Below are 17,378 nucleotides of genomic sequence, written 5' to 3' on the forward strand. Positions count from 1 at the left end.
ATCAATTTATGAAGACAATGAGCCTTCACCCAACAATGAGCCACCTTTTGGATTACAATATGGCACACCTAATGTACCTGATAGTTTTATATCAGAGAAATCTAGGTTGCCGGACCTGCGTGATAATTTACAAACAGCCAGTGGGGTGGACACGTGGATTTTGACAAGCCAGATCCAGATTATTACGCAGGTGTCTTTTACAGGCAATTAATGACCAGGGTCACTGAATTTTTGGGATGGAGCAGGCCTGCACTCCCATTCAAATACGATGACCTCACGGATATCCTGGACAAAGGTCCTCAAAGGGATCCAATCCTACCATTTCATGTTGCTCTACAAAAAAGCGTAAGTGCAAAATCGGAAGCACCGGAATCAAGTCTGGCAGTCAAAATAAGAATTTGACAAACAAAATATAGCCGGCAAGTAGTGACACCAGCTATTTGTCTAAACATCCTACCCCAGAAAGCCTGGTGGTGCAAGCAGCAACCGCTACCTCCAAGCAAGCTGCCTATCAGACCATTCCACCAGATTGGGATGCTAAGCGTATAGACACCTGGTCAAGGAAAGTCTTTTCTGCCGGGAGCATGGCTCTCAAGTCTGTCATCTCTACATGGGCCCTTGCAAAATTTACCTTCACCCTATGGAACTTTGTATCCATGGCGGCTGAACATATTCCTGAAGGGGAAGAGAGGGACTGCTTCCTGGCCATTGTAAAAGATGGGAAAGAGACCATGTGTGAGTCTCTTCGGTCAGGTTTGGATTCTGCTGACAGTATCAGCAGAGCCATGGCAGCAAGCACTGTGATACATAGGTTTGCATGGTTAAGCAAGTCTGAATTTGCACCCGATGTGCAGTCTAGACTCCTTAATATGCCTTTTGACGGGTTCCAATCTTTTTGGCAGAAAGGTAGATGAAAGCCTTGAGAAGGTGCAGACCTTGAAGTTAGCAGCCTAGTCTCTAGGTGGTGCCATCAAGCAGCCTCACCCTTTTCACCCCAGTGGACCTTCTTAGAGGGGTAGATCCTTTCGCTTCTACTCCTCAGTGGGAAGAGTGAGAGGAATGGCTGGTCAAATAGGCCAAAGAAGATTCCCTCGTGGTGGACGAGGTAGAGATGCAAAGCCCGCCCAAGCAGCGGCATCTTTACCATCAGGCGCTGCTTCAGCCGCCTCAAAACCTCTGAGGTCTTGACTCGCGACACCCCGGTGGGACACAGACTGTCTCAGCATCTGAAAGAATGGCGCAGTATTACTTTGGTTGCTTGGGCATTAGAAACCTTAGCCCAAGGTTACTGCCTCCCCTTCATTCTGAAACCTCAGTATCATCTGCCGGGAAACCATTTGTTAAAGGTTCCAGATCCATTACTTTTGCAGGAAATGTTGAGCCTGCTAGAGAAAAAGGTGCTATAGAGCCAGTACCTGTGATGGAGAGGAACAAAGGATGGTATTCTCCCTATTTTCTAATCCCCAAGAAAGACAGAGGACTGAGACCCATCTTGGACTTGAGATACTTGAAGAAGTTCTTCAGCAGGGACAAGTTCAAGATGGTCACACAATGGTCACACTTTCCCAGATCCTTCAGGCCCTCCAGCTCCAGGATTGTATTGTGTCATTGGACCTTCAGGATGCTTACTTTCATGTGCCAATCCATTCAAGCACAGAAAGTACCTGAGGTTCGCCGTTGGCGGTTCTAATTATCAGTTTCAAGTTGTGCCCTTCGGGCTGACATCCGCACAAGGGTTTTCACCAAACTAATGGCGGTGGTGGCAGCGAGTCTCTGTAGAGGGGGATTCACGTCTTCCCCTACCTGGACGATTGGCTGATCAGGGCACGTTCTCCTGAACAGGTCCTGGATCATCTCAAAGTGTTCTGCCACTTTCTCCAGAGACTGGGCTTCTCACTCAATTTCAAGAAGTCCCATATGATACCATCTCAAAAGCTCCAATTTATCAGGGCTGTACTGGATACATCCTTGGGAAAGACCTTGTCACCCGAGGTGAGGGCTCAGCACATTCTGCAGATGGTCACCAAATGTCAGAGTGCCCTGTGTCTCCCGGCCTTTGACTCCTTGGGGTTGCACGGCCTAATGGCATCTTGCATTTTCCTGGTGCCCAAGGCTCGCCTGAGAATGAGATCCCTTCAATGGGCTCTTGGGACACAGTGGTCTCAATTCTCGATCAACATGTCAGACCTCCTTCAGGTTCCAAACAGGGTCGCACAGAATCCCCTGTGATGGGCCTGCGAGGACAACATTCTGAAAGGGGAACATTTTTGGCAACCATGGCTGGAGATAACGGTAGTGACGGAGGCCTTCCTCATGGGGTGGGGAGCCCACGCCAACAATCTGACAATCAGCGGTCGTTGGTCTCCATTGGAGTCCAAACTACACATCAATCTTTTGGAGCAGAGCGCAATCAGACTTGCGCTGAAGGCTTTTCTGCCTTGAGTATGGGGCAAAGATGTCCGGATAATGACGGACAACACAGTGGCCATGTACTACCTCAACAAGCAAGGAGGTGTAGAGTCACTACCACTGTGCAGAGAGGCAATGCAGCACTGGTTCTGGGCAATACAAGAAGGAATATCTCTATCGGCAGTTCATCTAGCGTGCAGAGGAGAACACAGCAGTGGATGCTCTGAGCAGGCAGAGCAGTCTCCCACGGGTGGGAACTAGCTCAGGATGTCTTTCAAGAGATCACCCTTTGGGGAACCCCTCAAGTGGATCGGTTCGTGGCCAGTGTCAACCAGATGTGCGAACAGTACTGCTCCAGGGAATTTCCCCCAAGAGGAGCTCTAGGAGACCCATTCGTAGTGGACTGGGAGTTTCCACTTCTGTACGTGTTTCCTGCAGTCACTGTCATTCCTCACGTGATCAGGTGGTTGAGAAAGTTTGGGAAATCCATTGTCCTAATTGCCCCAGATTGGGCCAGCAGAATGTGATATCCAGACCTTCTGGACATGTCCATCTGCCCTCCACTGCGTTTTCTACAAAGAGAGGAAATTCTCTCGCGAGAGGAGGGTCGGGTTCTCCATCCAGAGGACAAAACACTCAACCTTCATGCATGATTTCTGGGATGCTGACATACAAGAATGGGGACCTCCTGGATGATATAATGGAGATCTTGCTTTCGGCCAGAAGACCAGCAACAAAGTCTTTGTACTGCTGCCTTTGGAATAAATTCTGCAGCTGGTGCAGGGATAAGAATATGGTTCCTTTTCTGTGCAAAACACCAGAGGTGTTATCTTAGCCTCTAGAGGAGGAACGCAGAGGATCGGTGAGTGGTAGGAAATGTCACTTAGTGCCGGGGGCGCTCATAGGGGCTACGCATGAATATGAAGTGCTGTATGACATATATTGAATCCCAAGCTGAATGTTGATTATCGAATTGAAGGAAACCCTTTGGGGAAATCTAATACCTAATGAAAGTAAAAAGGGACAGTGCGCACTTGAAAGCAACCTATGGAAAAGAGCTATAATGTGAAAGAGTGCAACATAAAAGTGGGTCATGAACCAGACCACCACAAAATGAACTTTATGAATGGATACAGTGCGGCAAGACCAAAGACTGGCAAGAGGTGTGTGAAACGTAATGCCAAAGCCAAAAGGCTAACCCATAGAGTGTGATGTTGCACATAGAGTCAAGAGGCTGACGAGGAGAAACAAAATGACTGTGAATCTGTACACAGGGGCAAGTACAGAAGAACTTGTGTGGGCTGGAGAACCTATGGATCCTGGTTGCGTGACCTGTAATGGGTAGACTGTGTGGTCTGACAACTTCGCCTAGACCATTGAGTCCTTAACTGCGAGAGTCAAATACGTTGTGAATTAAACCAAGAAGGAGCACTGTGATTGAACTGGTAATGTGAGCCAGAAGGAGGGTCGAGTGGACCCAGATTCATGTATGAAGGATTGAAACCAGTACTAGTTGCTACGTTGAAATCTTGGGGAAGGGAACCCTGATATTTGATGAACTGAAAATACTGTCTTAAGCATGGGCCCTCAAGACCCCTTTTTGTTTGAACTGTATGTGATGCAATCCCGAAGGACGATCAGGTTGACCTAGAGTTGTGTTGGACTTTGAAAGACTGAAACAAATACCATTTGCTACATTGAAGTCTTGTGGAAGGGAACACTGAGACTTGATGAACTGCAAATGTGGTCTTGGGGACGGAGCCCTTTTCATTTGAACTGTGTTCCTGAAGCTTGGGGAAGGGAACCCTGAGGATTGTGTGGAACTGTATTGCCTTGAACTTGAGAAAGGTCGTCTTGAGACTTTTTGGTGGAGCTTTCTTGAACTTGGGGAAGGGGAGCTGAAGAGGAAGCTAAGAGCTGGAAGAAGCTCAGAACTTTGTGTTGATCACTATTTTATTATTGACATCCCTACACATTGTTTAGCTTTAGTTGTGAGGGCTAGGATCGGTTTTGGACACAGACAGACCTTTAGGTTGAACTCTTGGGCTCAGACCTTTCTTAATTTCGTTCAGGTATGGAAATCCCACCTTAGCATGGGGCAAGTTAGGCCTTCTACCATCCTGACATTTGCTTTAATAAACCATTTTTATTTTGAACTTTGAATCTGTTGTCTGTGTCTTACTTCATGAAGCCTTTACAGTATCCATGCCCATGTGTACACCATGTCTGTAGCTGATGCTTCACTAGTTATCCTGGTCTTCATTTGATCCCTCTTCCCTCCCGCCCCCGTGCGTGTTCTAGGTGTTCCTACCCCGTCCTCCCCTGGCTGCATCTGAGAGCCCCCCACCACCTCTCCTGGCTATTACTGGGAGCAAAGCCCCTCCCCCCTTCATCCCCTTATTCTTTCTGCTGGTTCTGGTAGCACCCACACCTCTTCCCCCAGCTCGTTCTTGATCCATGCCCTCCTCATCCCCTCCTCCCCTGTTTGGTTTAGCACCTCCCCTGGCTGGTTCTGGGGTCTACATACTCTTTTCGATTCAGCTTCCTGGAGGTTCCCAGTAGAATTGGGAACCACCATACAGTGTTTGACCCAATGCATATTACACAAAAGGATGCAGCTAGTTAAGAAGTGTATAATTAAACACCAGTCTACTGGCTTTATTCCAAACTAACCAGAATCTATTTCTTTTATTTTTTTATAAATACCCATGTATAAGCTTCCACTATAATCTGCTCCTACCAGCATAGATGTGTGCTCTGTATCATACTAAGGAAAAACTATTCCTTTAAATATTTGTTAATTGGTTTGTGTTTCCTTTGTTTCTTTGAGTGAAACAAACCTATTGGAGATATTGAAAACTAACATAAAAAACAGAATAATTAGTAAGCCCTCTTTGGCAATGCCTTGAATTTTACTTTAAGAATCATGCAAGATGCAGGTTTTGATACCTTTTAATGGACTAACTGAAAATAGTATGCACAGATGAAATAAAGCATTCATTGGCTTTTGAAGTCCCACAGACTTCTTCGTCAGATGGTGTAGTGTAAAATACTTCATAAAGAGATGTCACACTGCACCATCTGATGAAACGGTCTCTGGGACTGAAAGCGAATGCTTCTTTGTGTTGGGAGGCAGATGAATACGTCATCCATAGCTTCTGCCCCTCCCCTACACCAATACCGCAAAGGTGAAAGACGTTACTCACTGAGACAGCCATTCCGCCCTTATCCCTCACAGGTACAACGTGGGTTGGGCACAATGTGAGCTGAAGATGGCAACATCATTCAAACTGAAGCTGTAACAGTAATGGAGCATGAATTAAAGACAAAGCTAACATGCACAGCACATGAAGAACACGTACAATAGGTAAAACATGAATTTAGACATGAAGAATACTAACATAACATCCAAAAGACATGAAGAACACTAACATGACCAATGTATAAGGTGAATGCCACGTGAATGACACGCAAATATAGCTCACTAACATAGAAACAAGAGTGTAGTTAGGCAGCCATCTTCTTAAAGATGGGTGCCACAGAATGTCTCGGAAGTAGCAAGAGCCTCAAGGCTTCATCGAAAAGTTCAAAATGCTGAATTCACGAAAACACATATCCATGCAGATCTCACAGTGGCTGTCAACACGAGCCGAGGTTAGAGTGAAATTAGGGCAGACTAGTGTGGCTGCACGAAGGCAAAGGATACCAATTCCCAAGACGGAAGCAGTATACTCCCAGATTAATTAAGGTTTTAGAAAAGCACAACCAGTCTTTGATGGTCAGGTGCACTAGAGCAGTAAGCCAAAAAACTCTATGAAGCATAACCCAAGGGTGTCCCCATTGGTAACAGAAACACGACACCCATTAATAATGGCTATATTTTAATAAACAGAAGGTAATTCAATTTCATACACAGTCTCTTAGCACATCACCAATACACAGAGAACACTGGCCATTCATTAGAAGCAAACACAGAGAGGACACCTGCCGTACTGTCTAAACGCACGCATTGACACGAGGCGCAAGACACAGCCAAGTACAAAGGGATTGCCTGGTCTCATGGCCTGAGAATGAGGGATGGTAACTTTTTTAATTGGAAGCTGAACAGTCTATGTGCATCTCGCCCCCTACTCTGTGTCTGGCTCATATCTTGACCTTTCAAGTGTCCAAGGTTGGTTATCAGAGAGACAACCCATTGGAATCCTTGTTGTCACGCCACCCATGAAGTAGTATGCCAACCAGCCGCATGTCGTAGAAGCCATGCATTTCGCCTTTTATCAACATAGGGGTGGTTCCATGTGGAGCGACCAGGTACTCATAAACCAATGAAAGGTTGAACACCTATGAAATCTATAAGTAGCCAAACCCAGTAACCTATCCTCGTTCCTCATAGGTTTTGTAAACTGATATTATGTTGTGATGTCATTGATGATGAGTTTGTAGTACTTAAGCTATTGTTTCTGATTAGCATGTTGAGAGCGACGCGATTGTAATGCTGCTGTCCCACCTTTGTGTTGATGATGATGATAAAGCTGGATTTTGCCATGTGCTTTGTCTACTCCGTCATTGAGTCTGGGTTGGACTGACTCCCAATGCTCAGGGCCGATCTGCGATTTTGGGGTCACCATAACAGTTGCATCCTGCATAGGATTTTCAGTTAGTCCATTAAAAAGTATCCAAACCTAAATTATGTGATTTTCAAAACTGGAATTGCACGAAGTTGAATGCCTACTCTGCACAGTTAACGTATAGGATTTTAATCATTATGGACAAGCTGCCTCCAAACCAAAAAGCTTTAAAGCCCTCTTTTCAAAAATCTTTTATAAGGCTTTGAAGAAGCGAGAAGTCAGGACAGACGAAATGGCAGAATCTGTGAAAACTAAGCTCATTAAGTCTGAAACAGTGAAAAGCCAGGTAAGGCCATTTTCTTTTATTAACATTTTTTATCATTGTCCTCCTGGATCAAAACATTTGTGCTTCCTATCCGCCTCTTTCAGTGCTCAGATGGAAACCATTTTTACTAAGGGATCCAGTCATCAAGGAGGCTTGAATTGCTGTAGGCAATGCAGTCTATTTTAGCATGGTGACATGCAGATGTGGTAGGCAGAGTATTTGCAGTCTAGTGTAAGTGTTGTCGTCAGGTAGGGTAGGAGCAGCTGTGTGAAGGGAATCCTATAGTGTGGAAATTATCTGGTCGGATGGAGGTGCTCCGTGCTAGGGATGTCTGGCTGAGTGGAGCACAGTGTATTCATGTTTAAGGTCTAGGCTCTGGAATCGAGGGATTTCAACTGTTTTTCAGAGCTCATATTTGTGAGGTGGTTTGTTGAGACTGGCTTTGAAAGTTCTGGAGACTTTGCGGAGTGCTCAAGGATTGTGCAATTTCAGCCACATCCTTGCCCCTTTTTTCATTTTTGTGTGGATAGCTCTTTGCTGTAGATTTACAGTTGGCTACAAAGAAAGCCTATTTCTTCCTTTGTCATGAAGGACTAGTTGACACCTGCAATATTAATGGTGACGGGGAACTTTTATTACCATTCTAGACTGCTGCGTGTTAGTAGGGTGGTTTGCAATGGTTTCCATGCAGATGTATCTTGAACATAGTTATCCTTCTAGTGGGGTAAAGAAGACAAAATCCAAGGGTGATGTGTGTCGAATTCCAAGTATAGTTGAAAGCTTTGCATCTATAATTGTATGTTGCGTATGACCTCATCCACCCCTTTCCCCCACCCTGTGCTATTATAGAGGGAGGATGCATTGGGGAAACATTTGAAACATAAGCAGATACCAGGTTCTCTCCCACCTTAATCCTAATGTAGCCCATAAATGAAAACAAACTACCTGGCAGAGACAATGCCATGTCCCCCTGCTATGACGTCATAGCAGTTGATCATTAATTCCATAATCCTCTGCAATTATGTCGCTGTAGGAGGATCCACCGCTCAGAAAGGGAAAAGGTTGCGAACGTCTTCCTACGGAAGTTATGCACTACATTATAGTTCTGCATTGTTATTTTTGGTTGATTGTTACCTGGAAGTTACTCTTAACTGTGTGTGTGTGTTTTTTATATATATATATATATATTTTTTAACCTTCAACCCTCTTTACCACCACACACTGACAAATGTTATTAGCTTGAACAGGAACTGGAACGGTCCCGAAGAAGGCTTGATCAGTCTGAAGGCAGTCGTGAGACTCTCCTGCTTCAGGTAACCTACCCAGCTCTTTCCCTCTGCCCCCCTGGCAACCCTCTGGGTATTAAACAGTGGGCCTTAAGCCCAAATCTGTCTTTACGTGCATGTGCTTCTCGAGTGGCGCAAACTCTCCTGCATTTTACCCTATAAAGGGCAAGGAATGCTGCTCTGTTGCATCCTTCGTGTGTATTGCCTTAAATTTGGTTATATTAATTAGCCAGGTATGAAATGTCTCATTTACAGTAGGAAATCCTAGAACACTGACAGCCATGCGGTGCAGTGTCTGTATTTGCTGCTGCCCTTCTGATCATATGCTCTGCTATTGCAAGCTGTATATGACCTCAGTACATGTTAATGCACAGTGCGGAGGTTGGTCAGTTGGGTCTGAACTTGGTGGTTCTAGGGCCAATGCCTGCGTATATGAGACCAAAGTTGCAACAAAGGCCGCCCCTGCAAGTTTGCTCTTTGCCCTCCCACTTGTCATTGCTTTGCCCCTCCTGCACTCTATCCCTCCTGCGCCGCTCTGCACTCCCTCACCCCTGCCACATTCCCCCCTTTCAACATACCCCTGGATGGGAATGGGGACTAAACAGGTTACTGAGCTGTATCCTGTGCTAGGCTGAGTAGTGAACCACAAGTCTCTGAGATTTCAAGTCCAACAAAATCTTTATTAGTAACAGTAATGCTGCGAAAACACCCAACTATTCTTAGAACGCAAATTCCTTACTAGGGTGATGGAGGTCATGGTAACACAAAGAAGTGACTATTGGCTTGTTCTCGTCCCCCTTGCATCATTGCCCTATCCTTATGCACCGCTTGGTCTTGGGTAGAGACCCTTATGAAGCAAAGAATCCAAAAAGATAGCCAACAAAAATAACCTAATCTTAAGCGTCCTAAGAAAATGTGCCCCTAATCTAAACAAGAGACCCTTTTAATGATGGCCCATCTTTATACCAGTACAATGCATGAGGTTCCCGCAGAAAGTCTCTCTGAGCCATACTCGGTCTTGCCCCTGCCCAAGCCTCTCTGGTCTCAGCAGGCTCTCCAGCCCTTCCTCAGGTTTTCCCTTATGGCTTCGCTGTGTCGACTCTTCCCAGTTCAGGATGCTTATCTCGGTAATTGATTAGGATGCTGCCCCTTGGCCTTCTAAGGTGCACAATCTCCATCCGGCCGCTCACGCGGTCCAGGGCTCTAGAATTACGAATCTCTTTCACTTCCTCAGGTGGCTGTATCTCTGGACCTTGGTGCACCTTCCTCCAGCCATGTATCAGGGTCGAGTTTTCTTGCAGCAGATGGCCTGAATATCTCACAGACTCCAAAAGATCGGCTTTTATTTTTAAAATGGTCAAATGGCGGCTTTTATTCTGGTCAGCGTGCAGCAGGGGCACTCTAATGGGCTTCCCTAAACTCCAGGTCTTCCAATTAGAGATCGGTACCACCTACGGTTTCTAAGGCCAGCTATCGGCGAGGGCCCAAAGGCAAAAGCCTCATCTATCAGGGTCCCTCCGAGGCTGCTAACCTAACATTCCTCGGGTTTCTTAACAGGAAGTGATGTTTCTAAAGTGCCATTTTACAAATCTCTTTAGCACATTCCTGCCAATAAACGCCTACCTTATTTATGCACATTTCAACCAATTTGCTCCTGGATTCAAACCTTTATCTGTAATTGTTGAAGTCTTGGGACCATCAAAGAACTCAAATGCCGTTCCATATGAAAAATTTAAATTGGAAAGGTTTAGAATTCAGGGAAAATGTTGATTTTAAATGTCTTCGATCCCCAGGGCTCCATAAGATAGACTTGATATTGGATAACCTGTGTTCCGTAATAAGTAACTAGAGCGTGAAACCTCCAGAAGATGTGATCTTTATACATGAGGGATCAGAAAGCTAGATGCCCAGCAGATTTGGGATGGTAAAACAGTCTGCCATTGTGAATGCCATTCTGAATATAGAGAGCTCTATCTTCCCATACAAATCTTTAAGCCTTTAAGGGATAAAAATGGATGAGAGCTCAAGGATCATTAGGAATGAGGATGTTAAATGCCGGGGTAAACATGACGTCCCGGCACAATTCACACGATAGCAGGAAAGTCTACTTCTATAATTGGTTATATACTCGGGTTGGCACAGACTTGCATTCTGCCAGGGAACTGGATAAAAGCAATATTTCCACCCGATCATTAAAATGGCAGACTAAAAGATGACCCTAGTCCCATCACTTAACCCAATAATGGTGTTTTTAAATACTTCAGTCGTATTGTCATCGGGCAAGTCCTAAAAATTAAAGTGGGGGGACTCCTCAACAAACGCAACGTGATGTGACGTCACCAGAAATTAGCATATTAAGGTGAAATATGCACATTTCATTAAATTGGCTTTGCATAACAATTCAAATTGCAGCGGACAAATGGCATTTGCTTCATAAAATCGACACACACACAAAACATCAGGTGATATAGTGCAGTGGTGAAGTGTCTGGCCTTCAAACCTGACGTCTGCAGTTCAATTCCCGAAGTCACCTTTAATTCATAAATTCAAAGAGGACGTTGAATGTTTATCATTTTAGTGGGGGGGGGGGGGCTGAGTCCACCCTCTGAAAGAAGTGGGTGGACTGTATCCACCCACGTGTACCCTCGACTTGAGCCCTGCGTATTGTTGGTTAATAAATAGTATTACTAAAACCCTTACTACCGTTTCTGCTGGTTATGAAGCTCTGTAAATATGTTTCCTGGACGCTGAAGTGTTAAAGCTGTAGTGAATGTGAATAAATAAATGTGCATCGATTGGAAACTCTAACTTGTTGGATATGCAGACCCCTGATAGGCTACTTAGCTGTCTCTGGGACTGGGCCTTGCACGAGGCCTGGTGCTTAAAGTGATGCCTCTTCTGCATTTGCCCAGATTGAGGACCTTCGCTCACAGCTCCTGCGCGCCGAGGATGACCGACTGCACCTCCAGCACCAGGTTTCCCAGGCCTCCTTGCTCAACAAGAGCCGCCTTGAGAGCCAGGAAGACGAGAGACGGCTTGGGACAGGTGAGAGCACGCCATCTTGAGCATGGGCGACCCATCGCGCTCCATGCAATCCTTCAAAGTCCTCCTGGACAAAAGTCTGACCCCAGAAAGTGTTATGTATTGCCTCTCATGTATGTACTGCCATTTGAACTTTCAGCAAATGCTTTCTAATGTGCTAAACATTTCTTAGATATTTTATTTACATTTATAAAGCACACTAAGCGTTCCTTAGGCATTGTGGCGCTGTTACAGTAGGCTTACTTAGTTGCGAGAGGATTACAGAATGAGGAAAGTAATGACCAAACAAAAAAAAGGTTAAAAACTACACTGCAAGTTACAATTTCCAGGTAGTATATAAAAGGTATGGACTGGGTAGGAGGAGATTTACTTCTGATGCATGGCAGCCTGCAATACCCTGATCAAAACCTGTAAATCATTTTCTTATTACAAGCTAGCTGTGACATTGCTGATGTCCGTTAAAAAGAAAATGACATCACTTCTGCAACTGTAATCAGTTATTACAGTGGCCGTGTCACGAGTCCCAATGTCTGCTACTTGAGCCAGCAATGAGCAGAATCCCAGCTGACACTGCAGCACTTACATTTGTGACAAGCTTTTCATATTTCTTTCTTCTAAAATATCTTTGTGACACTTTACAACCATTTATTGATAAGGAAACTTTTAGGATACTATGCTTATTTTGAACATTGCTTGTGTTTAACACACACAAGTAAGACTCCAGTTGCTTGCAATGTATTCGTACCACAAACGTTTTTTGTTGCATTTTATTGACCTGCTTAAACTATTTTTCTGTAACACATTAAAAGCTGCCCATTTAGTTTTTCAAAACAGAGATTCTACATTGATTTATCTATCAACAACTTGAAGATTTCTTACATTAGATTATTCAAGATTATAAGGAATAAAGTACTCCCTACCGTGATTGAAAAAAGGATATTGCAAGCCCGCTCTGAGTTCCGTGACGTTGTAATATAATGTCTGGAATCAGCGCAGGGATGCTTGAGGAAACGCGTCGATATGCAGTTCTAATTTGATTTTGACCCATGCACTGCCTTTGCCCTCACATGCTGCCATGTACTATGGCACTGATTCCTAATGAGGAAGCAATGGCGTTTTAAAATAAAATACTGCCAGTTTCATACAACTTAGAAGGCTGAATGGAAAGCTAGGGTGCATATACATATATTGGCTCTACCGGGATGTCGTTATCAGAAACGAATTGAGTATTACAAGAAGGTTGGTCTTTGGCCCATCTGAGTTCATGGAAGTCTACATTCAGGTCCCCAGTGTGAAACTTCAAGGTGATATCTGCTTCTCTCATAAGGCAAGAACATTCAAATACTCTTCTCATGTTGGAATAAGATGGAAGGTTTTTGTAATAAGCTTTCATCTTCTTATGAATATAAGCGGTGCTCCGGAAGCAAGTATCACTTGCTAGCAAGTACATTATGGTAATTTAAAAGTTTTCCCTAAAAGCCTCCAAATGTTGTGATATGGGCTCCTGGGAGAGCAGACCCTTCCCAGGGAGGCTGGGCATCCCCTGCATCTGGTTTCTTAGTGAACGCATAATTTGTCAAAACTTGCGATATTGTGTGTACGCTTCTGTGAGAAACCAGAAGATGTCTCACTTCCTAGTCCCTGGGGGATCTCTCTCTCAGGTGGCCAGGGCACGGCCATCGCCTTTGGATCCAGACCCTAGGGGTGGACTAGAGCGGGCTCATCACCTGGGTGAGGGGTCTTCGGGGAGTGGGAGTGGGAGTGGGATGCTGGATGGTGAGATGTGGTATCCCTCTCCCTGTAACACCTTTACCCCATTCTGCCAGGTAGGATACGTGGTAATTTTACCCTGCACCCCCCTTTTCACTTCACACACACTTGCACATGAACAGCCCGATCTGGGAGAAAACAGACTCGCACCCGAGCAGTATACCTGACATGTCCCGCTACTATGGTCAGGCAATTATCGACAATCGTTCACACCTGACTTCCATTAAACTTTCCCACACTCTGAGCGAGGCAAAGCACACGAAGGAACGGCAGTTTCGAGTCAGCATCTGAACAAGGGAAGAAAGACGGCACACCAAGAAGGGTTTGCAAGGAAGGAAATACCCTTGATGGCAAGAAACTGTTACTTTCAAGAAACCTTCGAGACAGAAAGCATAAGGCCAGGAAACCAGGCTTAAGAATCCTACATTGTGTGTCTGAGATACCAGAGGCCCTCTCGAGTAACTGACCAAGGCGGGGAGGAGCAGCAGCTGCCGTGGTATAGTTCTTGGGTTCAAGAACAAAGAAGCGCCAGAAAGATCAACACAGCTGGTGAGTTGGGGAAACCGATGCAAGACTGGTCTTTGTTGAAGTCAAGGTTGCAATTGGCAACATTGTATAACGCGCACTGGAATGAACATTGTTAAACTTGTGTGATGAAAGACACGAGTAAAGCTAAATGATTAATGAATGTATGAACTTGAGAAGGAACGATATGATACCATTGACAGAGTGGTCCAGCATTGTGAATGTGCTCAATCGAAGGTCTCTGTAAGGTATCGCTCCAAGAATTGGTAGAAAAACGAAAGTAGAAGATTAATCAGAACATTGTGCAAAGTGAATCGAAGTGGTCCTCCGACGGTTTAAACAAAACCCATCGCACATTTGAAAGTCTTCAATTTTGATCAAGAGGAAACAGTAGAAAATGAGACTGTGTATGGTCTTAGCCCGAACGAGGGAGATCCATGATACGAGCTAGAACAAGGGAGATGCCTGGTCTAAGCCCGAACAAGGTAGACCAAGTTTACACTTTGTCGTAAAAAGGGGGTCCAAGCCTGAAGGAGGGAGACCCATGATGAATACTGAAAGCAAGAACTTGTGCATGTGAAGATCCTGATCAGAGTGGAACTTTGATATTTGTTTGTTACGACAGGCCCTCTGCGGTAAGAGACTGTTATTGGAAAAGACGCTTTGGCAGAAGGCCTTGAAACGTTTGCTTTGAACTGTATCCTCATGGCAGAGAAGCCAGAGTGTGTGAAGCTGGAGTGTGCCGCCTTGCCCTGTGCTGAAAAGGCGGGGAAGGGAAGCCAACTGCTCAACCAGCCTGACGTATTGTTTCTTGAACACTATGCACAATTGTCCCACACCCTTTTGTATTTAGAAGTAAGGATTGGCAATAGATTTATTAGTATAGGCCCTTTTATTTTGACAGAGACCTGTCTAGGACTGCATTATTATTATTTGATGGTCGTAGCTTGCTCCCATTCTTAGATTTAGGTTAGATAGGCGTTCAACCAACCCATCGAAGTTCAATGACCACCCTTGAACTGTGATCACTTGTGTCTGTCTTCACTGTTTGATACTATACCTTCCTTACACTTCATAATATAAAGGATGTTCACCAGACAAGGTATGTGGTGTGTTTTGGTGGTGGGAAGGTTGTTCCTTAAAAACACAGGCTTGATATGGACTCTAGTTCAGCTCCACCACAAGAATCATCCCAACATGACCTGGTTATGGTCACAAATTAAGGTGGATTCCCACTTTCTTGTGTTCGTTCAGTGCACTTCTATCCTAGAATGGGCTTCACTTATTAGTTCCATTCCAAATCTGATCTGTGTCATGTGTATGCCATTTGGGGTATTGCAAGGCATGACATCTTAGTCTCCCCCCCCCCATATCAGTGCTTGGCAATTGCCCTGAAGCCAATCATTTTGCATACTCTTGCTTCTGTGGCTTTAGGTCATTACAAATGCAGTTTCACAAAAGGGGATGGGATAGCGGCTTGGGTTTTATCCCGCTGATAATGGTGGGTTTAGCCTGCAGAACACACACCAATAGAAAGAGACCTGCACACAGTACCTGGGTACTTCCAAAATGCACGTGTCAACCCTCTTCCTCACTAAGCTAATCCCACCTGCCTCACTTCCAGGCCCACCCGAGCGCTTGGTAACCCTGCAAATGACATTGATGCGTGATATAAATCCCAGTAATCAAAACAAAAATAGTGATGATGTCATGAGGAGAAGTGGGGCCCTGTGTGAGGTCTGCTGGGAGCCAATGAAACACAAGACGCTGCAGATCACACTAGCTTCCCAGGCTGCACCGCTCCATCATGGAGGTTACAGTGGGGCGCAGTTATAGGCAGAGAATCCCAATCATTGATCTGCTGTAAAGACACAGATTGATTACAAGCTGTCCATCATGATCAACAAATGGAAAATATGAGAGACCATTGAAGAGGGTACGATGGGGGTCTCAATGAGAAAGTTTATGTATGGGGACAGATGGAGCATAACATGTAGAAATATGTCCCACTTTGCAGAGAAGTTGCGATTGAACGAACTTTCAACTCAATAATAAATGAGGAGCTTGAACAGTTGCCTTCAATGGTTTGGTTGGGTCCCTACTGATTACGTTTGTGAAAATGTTTTTTGGGTGCTATTGAAGCTAGAAGCAGTCATTCCTATATTTTGCTCAGAAACCCCTGTCTCTTTACTAGTGCTGGAGAGAACGGAACGGGAAAAGCGCGACCTGGAGAAGCAGATCCTGGAGCTGCGTGCCCAGCTGAACCACAGCGCTGTTATTTCCGAGGTGGATGAATTGAAGCGGAGCATGGATCGCAAGGACCGCGAGAGAGGGCAACTGGCGGGCCACATTGAGGTAAGTCACTGCCACGAGTGGCCTTCCACAAAGGCTCACAGTGCAAAGTACACAGAGACCGCCATATTGCATCCAATGTGGTTGGGGAAAAAAAGCTCCACGGCTATGCCGTTGCCATGAATCGCGGCATTGGCCTGCAAATATGAAGCAGAATACGCATAGTGTGTTCCAGGCTGGCACCCCGATGACTCGGAGTTTCCCCAATTTAAGGATTCCTTGATCTAGTTGGATGTGCCTTCAAGTTAACCGGATGGTCATCATAACAAGTTTCCTTTCTGCTTGATCTCCAAAGGGATTTTAATGCCTTTGCCCTTTTTTGTTTTCCTGAATTTCATGCAGTTACCAAAAGAACTGCAGTAGATCGTCCTCTGTATTCATAACACAGTTGCATATAAGTGGCCTGCAATCCTTACCCTTCTTTTTATGGCCTGACCTATGTATTTTTCACAAATGTCTAACTGTGGCATGTAGCAATTCCGATGCATTGCTTATAGCAATAGCACATTGTTTCCATGTAATCATTATTATAATTTCACATTCTAAAATAACTCTAAATGCCAAATTTCTCCTGCTTCTTTTAACTGTCATATTAAGTGTTATAGCTCAATTTATCTACATCAGAAAATCAAAAAACTCAGTGCGAGTTGCATGAAGATATCTGATGCAAGAACCTAATAAACTTAGCTGCTTACCTTTCCCAAAATCTTTCACATAATTGGAATCCATGCTGCCTATTTATTGCTTTTACAAAATAAATCTGATGCCCATACTCTGTCCTGTGTATAGGCTCCCCAACATCGCTGCTCCCAAGCGCCCCCGAAAGCTTCCTGGAAATATTATGTCGGTGTTTGAACAGCTTCCATGCGAATGAAATTACCAATGAAAGAACAGTCAATATTTTAGAGGCAATAGAAACGGCTGCATGTCCAGATGTGGTGCGTCCTGAAATCAGCCCACGCTTCCATCATCACTCCACAAATATTTCTCCATCTAGAATGACACATTCGCCTAAACTGAAGGACTTTATCCTAAAGGTTAATCTTGCAAATCAAGTAACTTGCGAAGGTGAGCAGTGATACATCAAAAGCAGTATTTCAA

General features: G+C 44.8%; 1 protein-coding gene across 7 annotated transcripts in view; it reads left to right on the top strand.

Annotated features, from left to right (window-relative positions):
- The window catches only part of CEP128 (centrosomal protein 128), an 864,240-nt gene that overhangs the window by 269,427 nt on the left and 577,435 nt on the right, over positions 1–17,378 (top strand). For all 7 annotated transcript variants that reach the window (XR_011283785.1, XR_011283784.1, XR_011283786.1 and 4 more), the window contains 4 exons: positions 7,237–7,323; positions 8,541–8,615; positions 11,501–11,633; positions 16,120–16,280. Coding sequence is in view for 4 of the 7 variants with exons in the window: in XM_069637862.1 (XP_069493963.1) it covers positions 7,237–7,323; positions 8,541–8,615; positions 11,501–11,633; positions 16,120–16,280 (456 nt within the window). In the remaining 3 variants the exon portion in view is untranslated. The remainder of the gene's footprint in view (positions 1–7,236; positions 7,324–8,540; positions 8,616–11,500; positions 11,634–16,119; positions 16,281–17,378) is intronic.

This window comes from Ambystoma mexicanum, chromosome 14 (assembly GCF_040938575.1).
Source record: "Ambystoma mexicanum isolate Mex_15411 chromosome 14, UKY_AmexF1_1, whole genome shotgun sequence".
NCBI classification, from domain to species: domain Eukaryota; kingdom Metazoa; phylum Chordata; class Amphibia; order Caudata; family Ambystomatidae; genus Ambystoma; species Ambystoma mexicanum.